The following is a 12,287-nucleotide window of genomic DNA, read 5'->3' on the forward strand; positions in this document are numbered from 1 at the left end:
ATAAAACATATCAAAGTGTAACAACTAAAAAATCCACAATTCTTTGTAAGTGGAAATAATTATTCTAGATTCGTTTAGAACCCGTGATTGATTATTTCGGCCAATGAACAGCAGAACGTCAAAACGAAAAAATTTGAGCGTCTAGTATAATAGGTTGAGGAAGGTCAGAGACCCTCTGATGAATGTTGTTAGTCATTTTAATCGGTAGACTTCCGAGGTCGTTGAACGTTGAAAGTTGAAAGCTTATATTTAGCGATATAAAATAATCGGTAATCTTACAGGCCTTACCTTGCTCGATAGCGAGGTTATCGAGAGTTTTATGATCTTTGAACCTTCACCAGTACTAAAATATAATGTTATGATAATATGTGTCTGGATATATGATTGAACATTGTTCCTGCGCTTTGGTGTTCTCACTAGAAAACTGGTAAAATATTTTGTATATACTAAATCTGAATTTGTGATATCAAAATGTCGCAATGTTGCACCAATAACTCTGAGTTTTAGTTCAGTTTGGCATTGACATACAACAAAATTCTAATCTAAATAAAATAATTGAACAAATATGTTATCAAATATAATTTAACATGTACTGTACATCTAAAAATTAAAGTTAAATATATAGCCATAATATTTTATAGGTTAGAGTTATATAACCTGTTGTCAATATTGCTTTCAAGAATTTTGCATACGTCTGACAACCGGATGACTTTGACAGGCTCATTCGTTTACGTGTTCGAACTAATCAGACATCATTGTCTCTCTTTTTAACTAGGATAAAATGAGAAGTACAATATTGTCTGATTCTAAAACGAATTTACAAATTGCGGCAGGCAATACATTAAATATCTTGATGACGTATGTACAAAAAAACTTTGAATAGATTAAATGTTATTTATTCTTCCAATAGTGTGAAGTGATTTTCTTCCAAAGCTGATAGGGAAGTGTGTTTAATCACGTAACACATTTATAACCATAACGTTAGCGCGAGTAAAACAACAGGAGGTATAATGACTGGCCATTCCTGCATTGCTCGATTTACGATCGGGAAAGATTTCCCATAGATGTTAATTTGAATCCGTAATAAATATTTTTGTTCTATCTGCATATATGAACATAAACCGTCAATAGGTAAATGTTAGACTTCGTTTTAATGATCTAAACCTGGTCTCTGCTTAGAAGTCTGTTTATTTGATTTAAAGTCAAATTGATCAAAAATTAGGTTGTAAAATGGATATGAACAATTTTGTTATTCATTCTGTGATAGCAAAATGTAATGAAAAATGGTGATTACTCTGGTAAGTGATGTTAAGAATCAACTATGATGTTATTAGTGATTGAACTCAAAATTCAAACGTAAAATAAATAAAACCAATGTTTATTATAGCGCCGTAATTCAGGTAACATTAAAGTTTAAATAATAAATAATCAGAACAAATTTATTTAATTTCTAACATTATTTCTTATAAATTATTAATTCTAATAGACAGCGTATATATTAGATGCTTGCATGATTTTTTTTTCACTTTAAATATGCATTTATTGAGAAACATTGGTAAAATATAAATTTTTTAGCTTTCCGACTGTATAGTAATGAAGTTTCTGCTTGGATGTTCGAACAGTTGATGCATCAACAGCTAAGCTATCTGAAAATTCTTGGAGGCTTTGAGCTGGGTTCTTGTCCAATAAATATTGCTATTAATAGCCCTCGAACTAACATTGACTTCAATCAAATCGATAGCAGATTATTCAAGTCAATTTAACAATTTTTTATATTGTTACAATGTGGGGTGTCCCGTATATATATAGTCCCGTTTATACAAGTCCTGTTACCATTTTGATTGCCTATAACTTTTCTCAAAGAAATGATAAGTAAGTTTGATTTTTATAAAAAGTTTATTTGGTCTTTACATTTTTTTTCGTATCATTTTCGTGTCGAATATTATGTTTAAGATGGGGCTTATTCCCATAAACTTTTGATTTTAACAAACCCATAAGAAAAGGTCTGGTGCTGTTAAATCCGGAGATCTAGCTGGCCATGCTAAATCGCCATTTCGCGAAATTAGTCTTCGTGGAAAAACGCCATTTAATAATTGAATTGTTGAAAGAGTTGTGTGTGCTGTGGCACATGTCGTCTAGTCCTTGATCCTCCATTTCAGACAGAAGAAAATTTAGAATGATGTCCTTGGTCATTTTTAAAAAAATAGGGACCAATAATGTTTCCACTATACAGATGTTTTTTGTGAATGCAATGATGTTTCATGAATTAATTGAGGATTATGTGTTCCCCAAAACCTGTTCTGTTTATTGACGTGGCCACTGAGAAGAAATTGGCTTCATTGCTCATTATCAATTTATACAAAAATTTCACCAGACAGCCTTAGGATTGCATTACTGTACTAAATTCATTGATCAGGATATCTCGGTAGCAATTTTTGTACGGGAATATTTTCAAATCAGTTTTCAAAATTCGCTTTAAACCGCATACAGTAATGTGTAACTAGGCGTTCTGCTCTTTCTTGTGGCATATAGTGCGCCATTATACCTTTTATACAGTTATAGCAATTGCTGTACCCTATAAATTTCTATTAAACATCTTGAATAAAACTTAACTTTATGTATTACATTTAAATTTACATTATAAAAATTATTAAGATAATTAAATTAAGCTGTTAGCAGTTAAATTTAAATAATGTTAAAACAAACTTTTCTTTTGCAGTTTTAGCCGTTCTCGAAGATGAAGATTACACAGAAAACGACGATTATGATGATGGTGGATATAATTCGACCTCAACAGCTAATAGTAAGTAGAATCTATTTTGTTTATTATTATTAGGTGTATAGCTTAATTTTCACAGTTTATTTCTTCGAATTTAAAATTATTTTTTCAACATTTCAATCCAAACCACCAAATAGCAGTATACTTGAGTTAGTTCAAGGGATAGGAGAGTTTACGATAACAACTGATAAACATAATTGTCATAAATAATAATAAACTTAATCGAAAATCGACTTCATAAACCTCGAGAATCAATTTGTAGAGTTTTTAGTGCCTAAGTTGTGTTTTATGACCAGTACAGTTTTTTCGATTGGCTTGAATCCAAAAGAGGAAATACGTTATGATTACACAACTGGGCAGACCTGTCCTTGGATCGACAGATCTAGCTGAGCTATGTAAAGCGCACAGCCACTAAAACTCTCTTCAGCTATACTTTGCTGCTAGCGCTGGATATCGAGAGAAAATAAAAAGAGAAAGGAGCTGAAATCTCGATGTTAGTGGACATCAAGCTAGTAAAAAAATCGATTTTATGATTGTCTGGATTTTAATTGAAAATTCATAAATAATTGGGAAATAAATGCCCGGACTATTGAAAGGTCGTTCTCCCAATAAATTTGGGAATTTCTGACGAACAAATGAACATTTAGGATTCAGAACACTTATTCTAGTGCGACAAAATTGAGGAATACTTTATATACGAAAAAGATAACGGATATAACAACAACCTTACATATCAAGCACTTGGGAGTTTGCTATCCCATTACTTTTTTAAAGAACAGTACAGGTGTACATTTTTTAGTAATTCTTGTAAAAGTTAAATTGCATAGTTGCAAAGTTCAATGCGACAAGATCATGCAGATCAGCTAAAAGCCCCCAACCAAGCGTTTTCATCAAATGAAAGATATTGAATACCCTGCAACCAATCAGCGTTCTACTAATTATCTAGAAACAAAAAAGAGTATTATTTGTGTCTAATTATCATGTGAATAGGGGCGGACAACTCCCAGGCAACCAAGTACATTAAAGCATTAACAGAACATCCTCTAAAAGAATGTTCTCGTATATATCTGATGGACAACATATGAAAAGATAGTTACAGCTAACAATTGAACAAAATAAAAACTGAATAAAATATAAAAAATATTTTAAAAAAACTGAATAAATAATTTGATCAGAAACAGCTATTTTCTGCTTCCTAGTCAGAACACACCGCTACGCCATGGATATCATATCAGGCTTGACATCATCCAATCAATTCAGTTAGATGATGCGTAAATTCGTCAAATACTTTATTGTAGGGATGCCAAAAAATATCGATCCGGCCGATATTTTTTAGCCAATGTTTTTCATTATTTCTTCAAAAAAATTAAATATCTTTCTGAAACATTATAAAAAACCATTTAATTATTTTTAGTTGTTAGTGTATTGTGGGTTAGTGTATTTTGGCACTTAATTGTAAATGATATTTTTTAAATATATCAAAAACGATATATCGATTTTTTTTTAAATATCAATATATCCAGACATCGATATTTTTCTCGGTGGTAGACACCCCTAGTTTATTGCCTCAAAGCCTAGTTTCTCTTGCAGCAGCATTCCTGTATTACCTAATGATAAATCTGCAGAACATCGATAATCGACTGTCAAAATGTCACAATATTAAAATGTATATTAATTTTTTATACCGATTTTTTGTTTTGGCTGGTGGCTCACCTCCTTCAATTGTCATAATTGCAATATCATCGACAAAGTCCGCAAGACAGTGTCTCTAGTTTAGGGAAATAAGTACACATAAAACATTGTTACGTTGGTTCGTTTTTAATTATTATAATTATATTATTATTATGAAATTACTTAAATGTCATTAAAGTCTGTTTATGTGTTATTAAGTATTGCAAAAGGATAACAAAAGTTATGGTGTAATAAAATCTGCCTATATATAACCTAAAAAAAGCCTTTTTTCACTAATGTGGAATTTTTTAAAATGTTTTCTACTAATTTATGTTTGATGATTATTTCTTAATTAATTTTAGTGAGTCATTCATCATTAAGTGAGTGTTTGTTTTACAGGCACACTTGTATTTATTACAAGCCTATCGAATTCAACAAGAGATCCAGAAAAAAGCGTCAAATTTACATGTGAAGTACAAAATTTGAACTCTAACTCTTCCAAAGTAACTTTTCACTGGAAAAAGAACCACGCACTATTTCTTTCGGACAACAGAATCAAAATTAAAACGAAAAATGTAAGTATTTTATATTATTACTTTGTATCAGTAGTACCTAAAGATTTATTAATTTAAATTACTACGATATATTCAATGGTTCCGTTTACGTTCATTTTTCCCTGACAATGTTAAAATTATCAAAAAAAAATGCTACTTTAAAAATATTTTAGGAAAAGGATAATAGATGGAGGTCAACCCTGAGCATTAAAAAGTTGGAATTTTTCGATCAGGGCTTCATAGAATGTATAGCCAGTAATGGTGTCGATAAAATCCGATCTGAAGCGACATTGGTGGTAAATCCCGAATCTCACATGTACGGTAAGTTTTGGCCCGAGGATGTGTGTGAAAAAGTTTTAAATGTGCTCCATTAAATGTTTTCAGGTAGCACGGCGGCAAATTCGTTGAGTTTTGGAGGATCAGATGGCGAAAAGTAAGTTTTTATTTGAGTAGTTTTTTATTTTTTTAGAGATTATGTCCCCGAAATTAATTTTTTAAATACATTAAATTCAAGTCAATTCAGTTAATGCTTAGAATGGTGATTAGCAACTAACTTAAGTAAGTAACTTAAAACAAAGCTTTTTATCTTAACAGGTCATTTGAAAAGTTCCCGGCCTACCATAGTAAAACACATTTTTTTGTCAATTTTTTTTTATTCAACATAATTCCATTCAAGGGTGATACACTGATTATAGCGACCTTCCAATTTTTCGATACCATTTTTGTAGTACGATTCGACGAAAATTTCTTCCCAGCGGGGATTCTTTTGAGATCTGAGAACAGGAAATAATCGCTGGGGGCCAGATCTGGAGAATACGGTGGATGAAAAAGCAATTCCAAGCTCAATTCATGGATTTTTGCCATCCTTTTCACTGACTTGTGACGCGGTGTATTGTCTTGGTGAAGCAACACTTTCTTTTTCTTCAAAGTCGGCCGGTTACGGCGATTTCGTCCTTTAAGTTTAAACTTAACATTACATATTACATAGCGTTATTGGGCAGTTGCCCAATAACGCTATGTAATAGTCGCTGTTGACAATCCTTCCTTTTTCAAGGTAGTCAATGAAAATTATTCCATTCCACCAAAATACAGACGCTATAACTTTGCTAGCCGACTATTGCATTTTCCCACGCTTTGGAGCGGGTTCATCGTGTACAGTCCCCTCGGATGACTGTCAATTGCACTTCTAATGAAATGATGGCGCCATGTTTCATCAATTGTCACATATCGACGCAAAACCTCGGGTTTATTACGCTTGATCATCTTCAAACACTGCTCCGAATCATCAACTCGTTGTTGTTTACGGTCATTCAAAATCATTTTGTGGATTTTTTAGATGTTTTCGTCGGTAACAACCTCTTTGGGTCTTCACTGCGTTCACCGTCTTCGGTGCTAATTTGACCACATCTAAACTTCCAATCCTTGATGGTTGATTTTCCTGGGGCAGTGTCCGGAAACTCGGCATCAAGCCAAATTTTTGCTTCAACTGTATTTTTTCCTTCAAAAATCAATATTTCATCAACACACGAAATTCCTTTTTATCCATGTTTTTTTTACTATAACAAAAGTTACTTTACTAAAAATGCTATAATTCACAAACTAATGATCCGACAGCTGTCAAATTTATACACTCATCTTTTGAGGGTTGGGGCTAACTAAAATACATAAGGATTTAATTCTAGTGGCGCCATGTAATGTGATAAAATAAAAATGCGTACAAGAATATAATTATAGAAAATCATGGTATGCGCACGATTTAAATTTGCAACGTTGTCAGTTCTTGTAAATTATACGTACACTTGAAGAACATGATAAAGAATAAATTATCTGGGATTTACAAATTAACCTAAGATCTCTGTTGAGACCTAAGTTAAAATTTGTCGGTACATTTTTCAACTCGTAAAATATAAATAATGTAATATGAAGAACTTTTTATAAACATCTCTTATTTAAAAATAATTTTGAAAATAAAAATGAGAAAATAAAATAGTATGTAATTATATATTAATTTATAAACATTACAATAACATACCAAAGTTAAAATCTCACTAGAAATTCAAGTTCAAATTTAACTAAATTTACCGTCTATTATTTTAAGCTTACATATTATTTCCAAATTATTTAACTTTTTTAAGCATATTTAATTTTAAAAGGATTTTGAGAAGATTTAACAACATTTAAGGTAACAAATATTATTTATTTATCAATATATAAAGACACAAGCATCAATTGGTCTTTAAAATTACTCAATAACGCTAAGAAAAAACAACAAAAACCCCTCTCCTAATTCATTAGAATATAAACATTCATAGCTATATTCTTTTAACATTTTGCATTGCCCCTTAATTTATTGTGATTAACATAATATGTTCTCTCTTTAAATTAGGGTAGGTATCCAGAAACTAAGATAGTGGCTTATATAACAAAACACATCCTGTATCCTTCAATATTGATCGCGTCACTTTTATGTTTTGGACTTGAGGAATTCAATTGGGTTGCTTGCTGAATATTGTATAAAACTTTAAGAGTCAATAAATCTATTGATTTCAATTTGCCGCTGCTTAAATTAGCTTGGGTTTCATTCAATATAACATCCATTGGAATTTTAGCACCTTTTGGCTGCAATCATATTTTTATCTGATTTTAATAACTCTAATCTCTCATCTTTTGACACACTCTTATGAATTCTGGGTCGATAACATTCAAATTTGGAAACGCTAATATTTTTTACGAAAATGAGAACCTCCAACCTTAAAAATCTTCAAGTGAGCCAATCTTCCATGTTTCTTGTTCAATTTTAAGGCTGTGGAATGACTATGTGATGAACGAGCGAGAATTTTGATGATATACAGTCACATAAAGGACATCGAATCATATTATCTACACGTTTACTTTCGTAGTGTCATGCCTAAAATATAATGAATTTGGTGTGGAATTGAAGCCATTTGCAAAATTAAAATAAAAAGTGTATGTCTGTTTATGTAAACTCATATGTCTGTTTAGATTAAAAGTGTTATAATAGTTTTTTGACAATACTCACAAATCCATGATATAATATAATGGATAATACTGCCCACCCTTTATAATCAAAATATGAACAATACAAGAACAAATAAACTATAAACAACAAAATAGCCATCATAGTTCGTTGGATTCTTCCTCTTGATTACTTGTAAATGGCAAGGTCGAAGTTTCCGTACTACGTACCGAATACTGGTTAGAATTCTTCAGAAATAGCCACGACTAAAATATATTACCTAACGTATAACGTTTAAGACTATATTAAGTACATATATTTTCCTAAATTATTTAACTAATATCTGCAGTCCCTCTAATTCCAATTAATTTAATTGGTATTATTTATTATTTTCGGACTTCTTGTTACAAATTGTTTGAAGAGGTTTATCCTCATAGGTAAGCTCATAAATAAAATAGGAGTGAAGTTTGAATATAATGAATATATAATTAACCATTGGTTATAAGATTAATTAATGAATAATTCATAATTTAATTACTAAATGATACTTCTGTACACTTGATAGTTCAATAAGTATAATTAATTTCACTACTATTTTCCATCGTTCATTATTTGTAAATTAATTCTAATTGATATTAAATGTACGATATTACAAATTAATTACCTAAATAAATATTGTTTTGTAGTGACGACATGACCACCTTTGTACCCAGTGCTATATCTAACAACGCGGAACAACACACCGACCTGATGTCCACCCTACCCCACAAGACTAAGACCTTTCCCACGTCTATCACCTACGACGTGGACAGCTCGGGGAAGGTGGTGGATTCCGACAGTGTCGAGCAGAATGTCATCTACAACGGCTCAGAACCGTTTTGTCAGATTTACAGGTAAATAATGACGCCCGTGAACACGCACCACAATATATTATTTGCTTCTAATCCCCATAATGTATTCTGTCTAATTTATCTTGCTCCAATATCTAGAGCCGCTATCGCAGATTATCCCATCGCGTCATTAGTGTTATTAATGAGTTCAACATCTTTATTAAAACGGTTGCTATCTCGCACCTTTTATATAAATTACCCAGATAGGGGAAGTTCAGGAACTTACATGTATATTTATACTATTGAAAATAAAAGGTATTGACTCTGCTATTAAATAATTTCTTTAATTTAAATAGTATTAACTTATAACAATTAAGTAATTATGTAAGGTTTAGCTTTTTGATTATTCAGCAAACATGTTCAAACAAAAGAGCTGCGGATATTTCTCTTAGTAAAGTCATCCGTTAAATTATTTAATTATAAAGCTTTTAATATATTTGAAGTAATCAGTAAAATTGTAAGCTTGGTGTTCCAAACTTCTACAACATATCTATATCTGCATATTCTACTTATATTTGAAGAATATAATATACTAATTATATTCTTCAAAGATAAACTGTTATTACCACTAATATCATCAATCCGATAGTAATAACATCTATGTAAATAGAATTTTTTTAGTATTCTGCAAAATACAGATGTAAATAACTAACACAGAATTTGTAACTTGAATTTGAATTTATTTGTTCTTAAAGAAGTAAAAAATATATTAAAATAAAACACTTTTCTGTTTGATGTAAAAGTCACGTGAAATAATAATTCCAATAAAAAATACTTATTAACATTTGGATTTATATTTTTTATTCGTAAGTAAGTTAATTTGTGGACAGATATTTCATGACCTGCAAATAGCCAGAGATCACCTTCGAAATGGACTGAAATTCTGTGGAAAATATTTTTGAAATCCTGATTATTTAAAAGCCATTATTTATAAAGTTCTGTAAGCATCTTGACTATTAAACATTATCTTATTTGTACGACTGTTGAGTCGTGTTTGTTTTTACAAATCGTTTAAAATAGTGTATTCCTAAAATTTTATTATATTTTGTTCTTATTGTGTATACAAAATGTTCGTCATTAAATATGGTAGTTGCAATTAAGTAAATACATCAATCAAATGTCAGCGAATGTTATTTAGATTATTTAACGTTAAACATTTACTGTTAAAATCCACATATATTTAATGCATATATAAATAATGAAAGCGCTTTAGTCTAAAAACATTTTATCAGAATCATATTTTCTTGTTACAAATATGTCTTGTTATTTTTAGGGGTGAGGTGTGCAAGAATTTCCTAGCCAATCAGTATGTTTTTGTTCAACCACCATATACCATGGAAGAAATTGAAAGTAAACTTTTTAATGCTTTCGTTGTAATCCTTAGATCCAAGTGAGTAAATTATTAATATATTAATACAGAAATTGTGTGGATAAAAAAAATGCAGATGTCTAAAGGCATTTCCCTAGATACATGTTATATGCTTGAAGACTCATCTCAATTAGTTTTTCTTGAATATATTCACATTGTTACATTCTTAGATTTTGATACGCAACTTATAACATGTACTATTTATGTTAAGGTTTATAGAAATATAAATAAAAATAAAATATAATAATATAAATATACATTTCTCTATTATGAGCCTCAAAAGTTCATTGATCTGACAGTTCAATCATTCTTCTAAACGACGTCGTGATTAACTACGACTAAGGATAGGGAAAACCCTCCATAATTAAAATGTAATCAGATTCCACGGGCCTTGATAAAGACCTGTTGAACCCTTATCCTTTTTTGTCTTTCAGCAACACGCAACCTACAATTTCCTCTCTTTTTGCTCGGGGCATTTTAATGCCGGTAACTGGTTTCTCCATAGGTATCCATTATTGAATTAATTTTTCTTCTTATTGAATAATTTATAGCTTGGGTTGCGGTTCAGGTTTCATTGAAATTTAAAAAAATAGCCAATCACTATTTAAAGGCCTATATAATACTAAATAATGAAAAATCGTAAATATACATTTGTTTTTTAGTGACATATCACAAAGTTGTAACAAATTTGCTCAACCTAGCATATGTTTCTCCGCCTTTCCTCTATGTTTAAATCATAGAGATGTGAACGAATTTCAAAAATCTCACAAAGAAGAATTTAAACTAGTCACAAACGAGACTAAAAAGAAGTTTAAAAATATCAGAAAGAGATTAACAGATAAACTAAGGCGTATATGTAGAGACGAATGTATCCTATTGGAAAACGAATTGTGCAGCAAAGAATATTCCATCGCAAAAAGACATCCAGTTATCGGTAATAAAGTTTTATTATTTTTCCAGTTAATGAATCTAAACTCGATACTATTTTTAGGCCTTATAATGGAGTTGGAAGTGTGTGAAAACCTTCCAGTTGAAATGGATCCAAGTTCGAGTCATTGTTTATCTTTAGGAGTGGGTGATTTCAAAGGAAATAAAGGTCAGTAGGCAGTTTATTATGTTCAATTTTATAACAGACGTTTCACATGATATTGTTTTTATAGCAAACTAAATTGATATAAATAATTTAAGAATATCTTGGATTTCTAATTTCGTAAATTCGAATCAATTTGTTTTTAAAACATTTGTTTTCATTTTTAATAACTTAATATCTAAACATGTATAAAATTACTACTTTTGCAGAAGAACAGTGCTATTATGATAAAGGAAAATTATATAGAGGAATTCAGAATGTTACTGCTTCAGGTGAGACTTGCATCAAGTGGTCTCATCAGTTCCAGTTGTTACCATCGGAGTATCCGGAACTGGCAGGGCATAATTACTGCAGGTAATGCTTTATCACATTAATCATGAAAAATGAATTTTTCACAAAATTGCAGATTATTCAAACCAACATTATATCATAATATTTTCCTCACATTACTAATTCTGTATATATTCTTAGGAATCCAGGTGATGCAGAATCAGAGCCGTTTTGCTATGTTTCTCACAACAAGAGAGAAGTCTGTGGAATTTCACGTTGCGGTAAGCTACCATTAACATTTTCAGTGATTAGTTCTAGAAACAGTAACAATTTAAACTCACTCAATAGCTATCTTAACTATATATATAACGACGCCAATTCACACAAAAAGTTACTGTTTGCTTTTCTTTAAACTATGTTTTTTCATTCCATTCATCCCATTTCATCCCATTGATTAACGAGGATTATATCAGAACGATGATAACCGTTTTCTTATCATCATTAAAATGATTTACATCTAGAGGAAATGTTGTTCCTCAATGGATATTATGCTTTGAGAAGATGGTTATCTCTCGCCTCTGCGAAACATGAATATGACATGAGTTGGCCACCAAGATTATGCGTTTTGACACAGTTAATATTTTTCTTGTTTAGGGGTTCTCTTACACAGAGGTAACTCTTAAAGAG

The 12,287-nt window shown here is 30.8% G+C and overlaps 1 protein-coding gene across 3 annotated transcripts in view; it reads left to right on the plus strand.

Annotated features, from left to right (window-relative positions):
- The window catches only part of LOC143194049 (tyrosine-protein kinase transmembrane receptor Ror), a 236,152-nt gene that overhangs the window by 219,705 nt on the left and 4,160 nt on the right, over nucleotides 1-12,287 (plus strand). For all 3 annotated transcript variants that reach the window (XM_076400596.1, XM_076400597.1, XM_076400598.1), the window contains exons 2-11: nucleotides 2,720-2,803; nucleotides 4,850-5,025; nucleotides 5,178-5,325; nucleotides 5,389-5,437; nucleotides 8,668-8,874; nucleotides 10,145-10,261; nucleotides 10,903-11,174; nucleotides 11,232-11,336; nucleotides 11,540-11,684; nucleotides 11,802-11,881. In XM_076400596.1, coding sequence (XP_076256711.1) covers nucleotides 2,720-2,803; nucleotides 4,850-5,025; nucleotides 5,178-5,325; nucleotides 5,389-5,437; nucleotides 8,668-8,874; nucleotides 10,145-10,261; nucleotides 10,903-11,174; nucleotides 11,232-11,336; nucleotides 11,540-11,684; nucleotides 11,802-11,881 — 1,383 coding nt within the window. The remainder of the gene's footprint in view (nucleotides 1-2,719; nucleotides 2,804-4,849; nucleotides 5,026-5,177; nucleotides 5,326-5,388; nucleotides 5,438-8,667; nucleotides 8,875-10,144; nucleotides 10,262-10,902; nucleotides 11,175-11,231; nucleotides 11,337-11,539; nucleotides 11,685-11,801; nucleotides 11,882-12,287) is intronic.

Source organism: Rhynchophorus ferrugineus, unplaced genomic scaffold (assembly GCF_030347505.1).
Source record: "Rhynchophorus ferrugineus isolate W39M unplaced genomic scaffold, kcgeb_rfMv2 rfM3, whole genome shotgun sequence".
In the NCBI taxonomy this organism is placed as follows: Eukaryota; Metazoa; Arthropoda; class Insecta; order Coleoptera; family Curculionidae; genus Rhynchophorus; species Rhynchophorus ferrugineus.